Source organism: Anarrhichthys ocellatus, unplaced genomic scaffold (assembly GCF_004355925.1).
Source record: "Anarrhichthys ocellatus isolate YVR2014 unplaced genomic scaffold, GSC_Weel_1.0 scaffold4, whole genome shotgun sequence".
Lineage (NCBI taxonomy): Eukaryota > Metazoa > Chordata > Actinopteri > Perciformes > Anarhichadidae > Anarrhichthys > Anarrhichthys ocellatus.
Genome location: NW_022280034.1, coordinates 10868334 through 10881355, shown reverse-complemented (window position 1 = coordinate 10881355; position 13022 = coordinate 10868334). Strand labels below are relative to the sequence as shown.

At 40.5% G+C, this 13022-nt stretch overlaps 2 protein-coding genes across 4 annotated transcripts in view; one reads left to right on the top strand and one right to left on the bottom strand.

Annotated features, from left to right (window-relative positions):
• The window catches only part of LOC116381541 (uncharacterized), a 4125-nt gene extending 1406 nt beyond the window's left edge, over positions 1-2719 (bottom strand). Inside the window, exons 1-6 of the mRNA XM_031843785.1 lie at positions 2636-2719; positions 2034-2066; positions 1621-1845; positions 1246-1521; positions 799-1077; positions 459-680 (exon numbers count right to left, since the gene is read on the bottom strand). Coding sequence (XP_031699645.1) covers positions 459-680; positions 799-1077; positions 1246-1521; positions 1621-1845; positions 2034-2066; positions 2636-2669 — 1069 coding nt within the window. The 5' untranslated portion in view covers positions 2670-2719. The remainder of the gene's footprint in view (positions 1-458; positions 681-798; positions 1078-1245; positions 1522-1620; positions 1846-2033; positions 2067-2635) is intronic.
• A 4839-nt stretch (positions 2720-7558) lies between these two features.
• Positions 7559-13022, top strand: part of LOC116381162 (SH3 and multiple ankyrin repeat domains protein 1-like) — a 37694-nt gene continuing 32230 nt past the window's right edge. For 2 of the 3 annotated variants that reach the window (XM_031843049.1, XM_031843048.1), the window contains exons 1-2: positions 7559-7771; positions 8101-8154. The gene's annotated coding sequence lies outside the window, so the exon portion shown is untranslated. Of the gene's footprint in view, positions 7772-7966; positions 8155-13022 lie in introns of those variants that run through there. The other variant, XM_031843047.1, reaches the window with a different exon arrangement.

Sequence of the window (13022 nt, the reverse complement as noted above, 5' to 3'; positions counted from 1 at the left end):
TCACAAGACTGACTATGAAAATGGTTAAAATTGATGCCACAGAGATGCGGAGATTCCATGACTTTTACTCCCTTGCACGGGTTAAGATCCAAAAACAGTTTGTCCTGCAATTCCCATAATGCAACTCTATAGCATAATTTGCTAGAACCTCCCTGCTTGGTAAATATCTTCATCTTTCAAACTCCACATCCCCCTTTTTGTAAGAAATTGTGACTGCGCGTCCAGTTTTCTGTTAAGATTTTAAAGTCTCTGAGCCGAAGGTGGGATAACTCTGATGACACAATCAGGTTTTCTTTTTTTTGACTTTGTAAGCTCCCTCCATGGTCACAAAGTACATTACACAACTGTTCTCACAGGCTGGACAGTGCCCATGACGAGTTAAGCGCTCTTAATTTGTATTAATATGTCAAGGGAAACGGTGTCAAATTCCATTAGCAGGAACAAAAGCAGGAACTCACAAAAGTGGGCATTGCTGAGAATAGACCTCCCGATGGCCCACACGGCTCTACATGCATAGGTACCACTCGCTTTTGGCATCATGAATTCGTGTCTGGAATCCATAAGGGCCCATGGCTGACCATTATTTTTGTAGTACCAATGATAGGTGCTATTCCTGGGACAAGGTGTACAAGAACACGACATGCCAACGTTTGCAGAGAGAACTGCCTTCACGGTAGGTGCTGAAAAAGAACAAATGAGGAGAAAAAGATGCACGTGTAAAGCATACAGTATTACACAAAAGGGGGAAACTTCATTCAGTACACCAGCAGTCAAAGGGTGTTGGTTGATTATGTGTACCTTGGACAAACACATCTTGGTTATCAGAGACCACTTGGTATGGGGGCCCGGCAGTGCGCTTCATGTATGTGAATGTGGCATCACACTTGTAACTTCCCTTTGCAGATTCTGTCACGTTAGGGATTTCGTAGATAGAACTCGAACCATTCCGAATGACTGTGTTGTCTTTGTAGAAAATAGTGCGGCTAATTTCATTGGTGCCCCAGACCTGGCACTTCAGAGTCAGACTCTCCCCAACCACAGCAGGCAGAGGATACATTTCCAACGATGTGGCCTTCTCTGAAAGGAGATGATTGTATTAGAGTTTACCCCCATCATTTAAATGACCAGTACTATGTTGATAATGCTGTTAATGTTACATTGTGAAAGGGGTTGCTCGTAGTGAAGAACCTACAGAAAGTCCCCTTGGCTTAGTATGACAGAGCATTAAAATAACAGTAGGCCTACCTGAGGTCCTGATCGTGATTTGATTACTTCTGAGTTGCTTAGTATCGGTACACCAGAAAACGGTCTCTTGGTCATTCAGTCTAGAGGGCTGAAAGATCACTCTCGCATTGTCATTCCTCAACCTCAACGCAATCTTCTTTGTCAGCCCTCCTCTATACACCCAGCACTTCCATCCGTGCAGACCATCATCATTGTCAAGCTGCAAGAGAACAGAACCTCCTTTCTGCATCACTGGCTGGCCTGTCTTGATGGTGAGGGAGGCACTGGGAGTGTAATCTGAATGGTAAATGGATAAATTATACAATTATTTGTGTACCTCCCTTTACATCTTTGGCAGTTTGAGATGTAATACTTATGTTCATTTGGTACATTTACCCAGGACGTCGATGGGAAAACCGGCACTCTTTGCCCCGTTGCGCTTGCATTGATAAGAGCCCGAGTGCTTGGGTGTAGCAACTCCTATCTTCCAGGTTTCGTTTGTCAGCGGTTGTTCCATGTCGTTGAAGTACCATCTCACTGTGCTCCCACTTAAGCTGTTGTCACATCTCAGAAAAAGCAAGTCCCCTGAGAAGATCTGCTTGAGTTTGGGTAAGATAGAAACTAAGGAGGCAGGAGACAAAGAAAAGAAGACATATAGATTGTGGAGGCATAGTTTGTCATTACAGTAAACCACAAAGGGCTGCTGTACATGGTCATTGCTGCCACCTATTAAGATTTTACACCCCTGAGAGGTAATACAGGGAAGATGGAGAGCTGACAGCTTTTGCACATCTGTGAACACTGGTTACCTTGTGGCTGACATCTTGCCAGGAGCATGAACTCTGTAACAAAATATAAAAATGTTATTCTTTAATATAGTCTTTCTGTAATAATACACAGTTAACATTAGTCTCTTCCATCTAGAGCAGGGCACCGAGTCAAAATGTTGATTAGCAAAATCCTCTTTGTTTTTCATGACATAGTCAAATATATTACTTTTGACCTTTTTGAAGGTTTCGATTTGATTACCAATTAAATTCCTTGCTAAAGGGCAGCTCTGTGATTTTTATGGAGGCAAAACTTTATCTTATTTGTTAAATGTTAAATGCAATTCGTAACAGAAAATTCAGCTAAATGTGAAAACATTTTAGTATGATTTTAGCTATGTTGGAAATTTGTATAATTGATTAATTGCCTCGATCACCAGCTGCAGGGACATCAAAAGGCCTCAACCGTAGTTTTTATATTTTCATACTCTATGTATTAAAAGCAATATCAAATCCCACAAAATTTCAGCTGTAATAATACTCACAAAAACGAATACCAAATAATCTGAAATATATTTCATATAAATAAACTGAAACTTTTAAACCCAGCAATCTCAGTTCATGTTTCACTGGATCCCTCTTACCTGCCAGGAGCAGCAGATGTTGTATTCCCCTCATGGCACTGCCAGAGTAACGCAGTGAAGAGAAACAACACAATGACTGAGGTGTTAAAAAGTGACCACTTAAGTGTCTGTTTTGAGTCATGTTGAGGAAGTTGCTGTCAGGGTTGAGCCAAAGCACACAAGAGTTGCAAAAGGAAGAAGTAAATATCTAAGCGTACTTCTCCTCTGCAACCATATTTCTCCGCAATAATTTTCCCTAGTAGCATACCAAACCTTATATTAATAGAACTTAACTAGTAAATTGTGACAGAGGAAGCAAGAGAGCAACTTGGAAACGTTACCCTAGAAAATATTGTATGCAACATTAAGGAACCAAAGTTCATTTTTAAGAAAGACGGAGACAGAGTGAATACAAAGAAAGAATAAGGAAAAACTGGAAGTTGATGCTTGAGAAAGCTTCAAGATTAGTGACTTTCGGCCTCCTATGAACCTTCAGAGGGCAGTTAATATTTTCTTTAAACAATAATTAATGGCAATATGTACAAATGGCCTGCGATGAACTGGCGACCTGTCCAGGGTGAACCCTGCCTTCGCCCAATGTCAGCTGGGATCGGCTCCAGCGCTCCGCGACTCTGAACAGGATATAAGCGGTTTGGATAATGAATGAATGAATGAATGTACAAATGCTTTACCTGGCCAGCCTCAGCTCCTCTAAATTAGGAGGTCTGACAAACTATATTACAAGGGTTAACAGAAAAACAGGGAAAAAGAAGATTACTTAACATGACAGAAACATGTTAGGCACTAAAGATAGGTATTGGTTAAATCAAACAGCTATAGTTGGAGAACCCCAGTTAAACTAAGACGGCAAACAAGAGACTCAAATGAACTAAAAGCAAGCCTGCTTTTGTATAAGGAACAATAGTTCAACAAGGCAAAGACGGAACAAGACAGAAGCAAGAGAAGCATTTACGTGCTGCATCCCAATTTAGGGCCTGAAACCTGTGAAAAATAATACAAAACTTTTCTGGTGGTAATTTATTTCACGAAGAAGGAGTTTCAGTTGCTGAAAGCATGCAGTGTAGTAACAAGGATGCAGGTCTTCATACAGGCCCTGATGGTCATATTTGATTGGACGGTAAATGAACCCAAAACAACTTTGGCGTTGAATTATCGCAAGGCTCCGTGAAGTTAATGAAAACAATAAATAATACACTTCTATGTTGTGCAGGGACTCAACATTCAGCAGGATTTGTAGTTATTATGGCTAAAGTCAGTTATATTGCAGTAATTTAAGTAACCCAAACTGACCTTCTGCTTTTCAGTTGGTCTCTAAGTAAGACTTCTGAGAAATGAAGGCGAAACTGCCACAGCTGTTTATCAGATTAAATGATTAAGCCTTCTACACGGATTGAAAGCAGAAACCAGATGATTTTCGTTGGTGTGGTAGCTGACATCACCATGTGAAACTAACTGACAGTGAGGCTCTGAGGCTAAAAGAGGAAAACAAAATGTTTGCTTATAAAAATACATTATAATCATACAGGCAACATGTGACAGTCACTATTAGTGGACACACAGATGAGATAGGATGTTGTGAACCTGTCTGTACTGCAGGCGCCCAGTTCAGGTTTAAAATATCATCAAAGAATCAACACTCAAAAAGCTTAATATGACACAGTTATAGAGCACTTTGTAGTTAACTACGTATATGGGCAGGTCATTTCAGAACACTGGGTTTTAGGTGTTAAATGAGATTTCTAAAATTAAACAGCTGAATTATGGTCAGCAACTTCTTCTTTCACACGTTCTAGAAAAGCAGAACACATTTTTATACATTATACATCGCATTATATCTCATGTTCTCCTCCCCTGCACATACAAGCGAAGTGACTTCAACATCCAAAAGATCGGTGTGTTCTTTATGCTGCTAATAAGGCAAAAACAGATCGCCACATGTAACATGTCGAACCAAAATGTGGTGTCACAGCTTCTTTGGATTCTGAGAAACAAGACGATCAGTTTCGTTTTGTGTTGCTGGGACTTTTTTTGACTTACTGTAGTGAGAAACACTTAGCAACACCAATGTATTATAATGAAAAGGATAAAAAAAAAGAGCCTTGTCCTTTTTATAAAGTAAAATGTTTCTTTATTCTATTCCCTGTATTACAAAGTATATTTCCATGATTCTCATAATTTTAATGAGGAAGATAAAACCAGAAGGAACCACAGTACGAATGTTGAAACACATTTTAAGCAAATGCATTCTAAGAACTAGAAAACAGCCAATGTTGAAATATTTCTGAAACATAAAAAAAAAAGAGCAACATTCTGAGAACTGTTTTGTTGCACACATTTTAGAAATAGAGGTCTCTGTTTCAGTAATTTGAAATGGCCACCAGAGTCCAGCACTGCATCGGTTTTCCTTGAGAAAATAATTCAGGATAAGGCCTTAAAGCAGGTTCGAGCCTATACGTCTGTACAGTAATCAGCTTTTTCATTGTACATCATACGATTTATATAAAGTGTTTAATTTCAAGAGTGAGCAACTGTATACATAGCTGTGAATTTACAAAGCAGTCTTTGTCTGTGTGCAGCAGTCACAAGTAGTGATTGTATCGTTGATTGATATAAATATTGTTCGATGTATACTCTCACTGAAAATAATTTTAAGCCAGACACATTTCAAGCCATGTGATCTAAAGCGAAACCTTCTCTCCGCTTCACAGCTTCGATTTCAAAAATCAATAATTTTCTCTCATCCTGCTCTCTACTCGCATCTCTTCTTCTCTGCTTTTCTTTTCTTTTCCTTTCTGACTCTAGTACTCTACTCAGTAAATGCACTCAGTAAAACACACAGCAAAAAATAAAAAAAACCTAGCCAGCATATTTTTTTACTATACTGTATGGTCCATCTGCCCGTGACCCACTTTTCTCTCCTTGCCTTTGGCATGCGAGACGTACACACAGAAAGCAGGAGGAAAGCTAGTGTCTCATTCTCACAATGAGGACAATGGGCAGCAGAAGCACCAAGGTAGGAGGAAAGTGTGGTGAACACGCACCACGTGGAGTGGTGCACCATTAAAAGAGAGCGCCCACTAGAGCTCTTGTCAAGGGTTACAATGCAGGTGTCATGTCGTCCAAGAGGCGGGATCTGACAGGTTGCAGAGTGTACTATTGTGTGCATTAATATATCTCAATCCAGCTCACCTTCTTCTGTCCTCTATGCTTATCTTTGATGGGCTCCAAGAGCAACTGTAAAGCAAGCATAAGGACAGTTATCACTCAACCACTTCACTATATAACAAGAATTGTTATATAAACTTACTTGGTATCATCCCACATATTACATACTGAATATATCATTTCTTATATAAGTTGTTCCCGTTGTGGACATTGTGGTCATGCTGTATACTGATGTCTTTCCTTGAGTCTGTCACAGAAGACATTCATCACTAGGATTAATCACAGCTGGACAGGCTTTAGTCCTGATAGCCAAATGATCATGGTGATGTGGTTGTCCTACCTCTCTCTAACTCTTCTCTCCCACATTTTGATCTAATGAGGTAAAAATGCCACAGAAATAATCTCCCCCAAAAAATCTGTACTATTCGTCCAATCGGTGGATTTGTTGACTAACACTGCCAGAAAACATCATCTGTTCAAACCTAAATCTACATTTGACTATAGCGGGTCAGTATGTTTCAACTGTAGTGCTCGTTGAACAGTGTTTAAAACCGTCTCCCACAGCACCTTTTCTTTAACGTGTCGAAACCGACAATCCAACATTCACACCCACTTTATGCAGTGATAGGCGAGGTGTGTAGAGGTGAGAAATTAGGTTGACTTGAAACATCTCTGTCAAGCTCACTTTTTTCATTCTTCCATCACCTTCAAACTTAGAACCAAGTGCAACACCATGGAAATTATCGCCACTATATTTAACGATTATCACGTCATGCCCCTCTCTACATCTGAGTTGTTGTGCACATCTCTATAGACGTTTCGTAAGAACTAATTAGTTTGAAGCATCCCCCAATCTTTAGATGACACCAGAGTTGGGAAGTAATGAAAGACCTGGCCATGTGAACCATGCTTCTTTCTGTAAATACTATATAGACCCTAAGAGCACACAGCAGTCTGATCCTGTGTTCGAAGATAAGGTATTGTTACATTCCCCGATTAAGGTCCAGAGGATGAGGGCACTAACGGTGTAAATAAACCCAGGGAAGAAGAGTCACGGGCAACGGCTGAATAAACAAAATAGTAATTTATTAACAATATACTGAAATGCTCAAAATGCAACAACTCAAAACTACTTTCTGAAAAGGAAAGCAACACTGATTAACAGCAGTTAATAAGTTAACTCAAAAGACGACAATATGAAACAAACTAACTGGTCATGCTACCAAAACTCAGAGAGAACCAGGACATTGTTATGTAGCATTTCAAAGTTAAAGCCCTTCAAATTCTCATTCATGAGCCAACTTCAAATCACATTCATGAGACAATTTGTCTAATTTCAGATTCGATTTTAGAGGAAATGGTGCATAGTTACAAAATGATATCAGGACAGGTTAATAGCAGACCACCTCAAGGTGTCACTCGGAGAGAACCAGGACATTCTGATGTAGCATTTCAAAATTAAAGCCCTTCAAAATGTCATTCATGAGCCAACTTCAAATCACATTCATGGAGCAATTTGTCTAATATCAGATTAGATTTTAGAAAAAAATCAATCACTCTGGAAAAGCAGTCTTTCTTTATTTCTATGAGGACCTCTCAGCATCAAATACACAAAAGGTGACCTAAATCCATTCAATGTTCGTGTGAGACGGGGAAAGACAAAGAGGAGGGAACCATATCATGGGACAAATGTGTGTGTTTGATTGATGGAGTGGCTGAAATAATGAGCGAGAGAGAGAGAGAGAGAGAGAGAGAAAGGAGAGGATAAAATGTGATGGAACAGTGAGAGACAAAAAGGACGGTGTGAGAGAGAGTGATGAAGAAAATTAGGGATAATTTAATAGAAGAGCACTTGGATACGAAAAAAAAGCATAAAGAGGGACTGACAGATGGATGGTGGAGAGTCGGTACACAGTGGAAGTACAAAGAGAGGAAGGAGAGCGAAGGAGAGAGATCAATCTAACAGCTGAAGTAAGAGAGAGGGAGAGAACGCCACGCTGGAGAGAGGGTGCATGAATGTGTGTGTAATAGAGAGACAGAGAAAGCTCTACTGGGGCATGGAGTAGGTGAAATTGTGTGTGTGTGAGAATGAAAAACAGAAAGAGAGGCTGCACAATACAGTGGCTCGGGCTGGCTCACACCGATGCACATTTAAAGACTAGAAGCCATGAAAATGTGATTTTGCAAGGGAAAAAACAAATCACTTTTTCTTGTTTTTCCTCTTCTTTATTTTATGAACTGGATCTTTCACTCATCATCTAATCCCGGCCCCCCTTTTGCTCTCTCTGTGGTTTATCAAGGAGGTCACTGCGGATACAACGAAGAGCAACACAGCCTGAACTGCAGACTAAAAGGTATTTACTTTTTTTAATGTTCATTTATACTCTACTCTGGTGGATTTGAATAACGTGTGTATCTCAAAGTAATGTAAAGTGTATATAATACAAAAAAAGAAAACAATGTAAATGTCCTCTGAGGTCTGATTCCCATGTATTATGAAGGTGGGCAAGAAGAGCAAAGTGGGACAGAGAGAGAATTACAAGGAACCCCAAGCCTTCAAAGAAAACACTAAAGTAATTGCCCAGATCAATCCAGAACAGCTTTAAGACTGATTAGTTAGAGTGCTCTGTTGTGCATATAGGCTTCATTAGCTATGGTATACTGCATAAGGCAGCTGCAATGAAGGTTATGTAGATAAGTTTGCTTGTAGTTAATGTGAATTAAAAATAGATATGTCGAAAAGACACATTTAGGTGATATTTTAACTGAAAAGCTCGCTGCCAGGCATTCTCTAGTGGACACAGTGGGCAGTGATGGTGGAAAAGTTCCTTTCACTAAATGACACTTTCATGTTGAATCCTACTCTGTGGCCATAATTGAATCCCTTGTGACTAGTTAAGACCCTGTTTCATCTCGGTTATTCCATGTTCATTATGAAACAGAATTGTACATTGCAGTGTTTACAACTGCTCCCCCACAGTCACAAAGTGGGTTATGACCTGTTGTTTTACAGTGATAAATGCACATAATTAATTGGGGAATAACTGGTGTAGATAACATAAGGTAGAAATCAGTCTGGGAGTTGGGAGAAAGAAATGATAAATGTGCTTATGTAATTCCTATTTTAATACCATCCAGACACTTACAGCCTTGTATTACATTTAACAGATCCAAACGAGAGCTCATCAACACCCACATTTCACACACTTGTTTAGCTGCGACTTGTCAAAATTGTTACCTGCTCGCAGTATTTATGGAGTCAGCTGGTGAAAAGGTGGAAACCCTCTAAGGACCCCAGAAAACGACACACATACACACACACACACACACACACACACACACACACACACATACACATTCTTTAGATGCAACATAATTGACTTTGCACAGCCACCTAAGACCTGTCCCCCACCGTGTAATACACAACAAGCATTGCTCACTTTAAAAGGCTATTTTTTTGTTGGCGAAGTAAACCTGGGGGACTTCATTTGGAGAGGGAAGGAAAATAAACCAGGCAATTTAAAGCAAAGTGGGCACACTAAGATTAATGGCTTCCTAAGAAACACAGAAGAATTGATCACAATGGAAGAAAGAACATCAGGTGACGTTATCAATGCCAGAGAGGGACTGAGTGATCATAGGTAATGTGTGGGTCATTCCAAAAGAGTGTGATTATGACGATGACAAGTGGAAGATGAAAGACAGGAGTTACACTGAATTGGCCAGTGGAGATGTGCGTCTCTCTGATTCCACCATAACTGCCTACTTATTTCCACTCTCATGCTGTTCTTTCCTGCCCAGTCGTGTTCTGTCCTCTCCGATCTCTGCGGGAAGAGCAGGAGTCGAAACACAGGCCGGTCAGTGTAGCAGATGCAGTGTAGCAATGCTATGTGGTCCAGTGATTCCTCAGGGTCTGGTATGGAGAGATTGTAGGACAAAAGACAGACGGGCTGAGAGAATATTTTCAGTGACAACTCACTGCTGTGGAGGAATGCCGTTAGACTCTATTAGCTACTACGGTATCTATGAAGCAGAAATGCAAAACCCACTACAAAATGTTCCTTAAATCAGTCCCATGGGAGTATTAAACTGGGCTATAGCTGTATGGAGTTATAAAAAACAATAAACAAACGCATGTGCCCATTTAAATCACACACGCATATTCATTAGCTTTTAATTCAAGGACAAACATTGCAAAATCTGCAAAGAAAGGCCACAGACCATCTTCTGTCTGACATTTAAAGTGTCATCATCAAATACAATAATTTATTTCATGTTTAAATAAAGAAATTGTCATCTGATATGATTTTTTTTTTAATGAATTTCTAATTGTTATTTGTGGACAGTCTTATTGTTGTGCTCATTAAGATGGAACGGGAGAGAAGAGCTGTTTCCCTTGACTCTGCAGGCTTTTCATTATTACATACGGGGAGGTTTCCCCCAGGGGAAAGATCTGGAGGATTGCTCTAAGCCATGAAAACAGAAGCCAAAAAACTGCAACATATCCACCATTATGAAGAACTGAAATAGCTCTATCTGTACGATTTCTGAACACAACTTCAAGTCAATTCTTGCACAGAAAGGAACAACTGGATTTTAGATGCACTAATTAAAAGGACTTTATCATGGAAACACTACTATGCACTTGCAAGCTTTTGAACCAGTGGGACACCAGTTAGAGTCTAAAGTATGTAAATCTCATGACAAAATGGGAGGAATACATCACATAATGACACCGCTATAACGCAAGTGTGTGATCATAGACCTTTAGCTGTCTCACCTCATTAACCTCACTGTTTGCTTCTAGGCTGCTGAGCAGCCTGTTTCAAGCCAGCAGGGTCAGATGGCCCTGAAGCTGGTGAATGTTGGCTCAATTTAGGGTCGTAACAAGGTAGTGCACATCTGATTAGAGTCCAGAGCAGCTCTAAAGAACACTCTTTCCACAAAATATCTTGGATGTCCAGTCTAACATTTAACCTTGGTTTAGATGCTCTCCCCAAACAGGTGATGGTCCCATTTGATACCAAATACTACATTCATTTGAGGGTTTCTTCACACTTTCTCTTGCCCTCTTGGTTCAAGGTTAAACACGTTACTTAGTAAAAAGGCTTATTAGAAAATCCAATGTATACAGCAGTAATAGCAGAGCAGTAGAGCATAAAGCTAAGAATGCTTCCTGTCTGTAGAGCCAATTACTCCCCATTACATGGTAGGTGGGCAAACTGTTATGTGGCCTTACAGGCATCGACACGGTACTCACTTTGTCAGCCATGTCTAACAGCATTTATTAGTATCTTGTTGACTTTTGTCTCTCATTGTTACCTTTTATGTCAATGGACGTGCAAGGTAAGTGAAACTGTCACTAGTGGACAGTCTATTTGTGGCTGTTTATCTGCCATAAATTCCACCTTAATCTTGCGCTCATCACTGTGTCTCACTTTGTCTGTGGCCTGCTTTCATTGTATTTCAGGCCTGAGGTCTTTAGTCATGAGCTTTGGGACACGAATAAAAAGTAGAAGATGCTCTTGAAAAAGTTACTTGATACCAGGAATTGTAAAGATGGTCTGTTATTGGAAATGTTTTGACTCTGCATCAGCGCTTTCCTCCTTCTTTTGTTGTTGCAAAAACTGTTGTTATGACATTTTAATGCACTTTCTGTCATATCATGTGTGGAGAGTGAAAGGGAAGTTTGTGTTGCATGAAATCAGGTAAACTAGTGTAACACACACAAGTCTGGGTTCAGGTCTGCTACAGACATGTGCACACAGACCTGGGATCTGGTGTCATGTAATTCATTGCTGAAGGCAACACTAAGAACAGTGTGTCTCATATATTGGCCCACATGTATTTGCTCATTACACTGCAATAGACTAGATAAAAGACTGAAGGTATGTTATGTTCTGTAGAGGTCCTCAATCTTGCAGTTGGTGTCTCACACGGGGGTAACTTGATTTGGGGAATGTAATTGCAGGACACCTAAAAAAAACAAATATTTGATTCATGTATTTTAATAAAAGAGTAGAATGGGCATACATTTGATGTTTTATATCATCCATTTAGAGCTTGGAAATACAATACAAATCTATGCTGTACTCGGATTCATAAGTTCATGAAAATAGGGTTACAGGCTAGTAAAGTAAAAGTTGATTTCTGTTGTGTAGTGGGACAAAGGAGCTTTAGCTACTGAATCAAACAATGTTTACGGGAAGGAGGAAGTCTCAGAAACTGTGCAGGGGATGTACACTCCTAAATCTGTGCTGCATTGAGGTCTCTCAGCCCATCCAGCCAAGTTTAGCCCTAGCGAGGCCCGTAGCGCATGCTCCACCTGACCCAATTATATCCGGTCTGAGGGGAAAGATAGCCCACATTGATCTACACGAGACCACCAGCCAAGCTGAAGCTGACTGGTCTGGCACTCAATGCTGCTTTCTGCCAGACATTCAGGACATATGTGTGTGTGTGTGTGTGTGTGAGTGCTGCTTAAAGAGTCAAACTGGGTATGTGCATGCACACGTGCTTTGAACATCAGGCGAGCGGTGTGTAACCTCTGAAGTAAGCCGTGGCCCCTTTTTCCTCAAAGAAGATTGGCCTTGGTGAGGTGGCGATGGGGAGGATCAAGCTGGAAAGAGCCGGATGTTTATTGTGAAATGGAGTGCTGAGAGTTATTTCAATCATCCACTTAATTACTGATTAGCAGGCTTATCATCAGATACCCATCATACCCCAGCTTAGCCCTTCCCACTTTACCTGCTATGTCAGAGCACCACCCCCAGATCTGATGGCTAGCGATGCACCATTCATATAAAACAGAGTGCTATCTCCCCCCCCCCCCCAGTTTAGTGACTCATTCCATCCATCTTGTGTTGGAGCAGGCCTAGAGTGTTCTTGATGGTTCCTCGTCACTGGCGGTGGGAAAGAGGCTGAAGGGTAGGGACCCAATGAAAGAGAGGGATATAGAGGACACAACTTGGCCGCTCCACTTTTGCAGCACGTAAAAGTGGGACAATCTGTTCCTTGGGTGATCTCCAATTCTACTTTCCGGGGACCAATACACTGAAAATATATCCATACACATGCTCTGTCCTACATAGGGAGAGAGAGAGTGAGTGAGATGAACAGAAAGAGATTGACAAAAAGAAGAGTATGAATTGAACTGACTGTCCATAAGGTCTTTATAGTACATTCATTAGAGACTAGAAGATACACCCATGCAGCAAACACT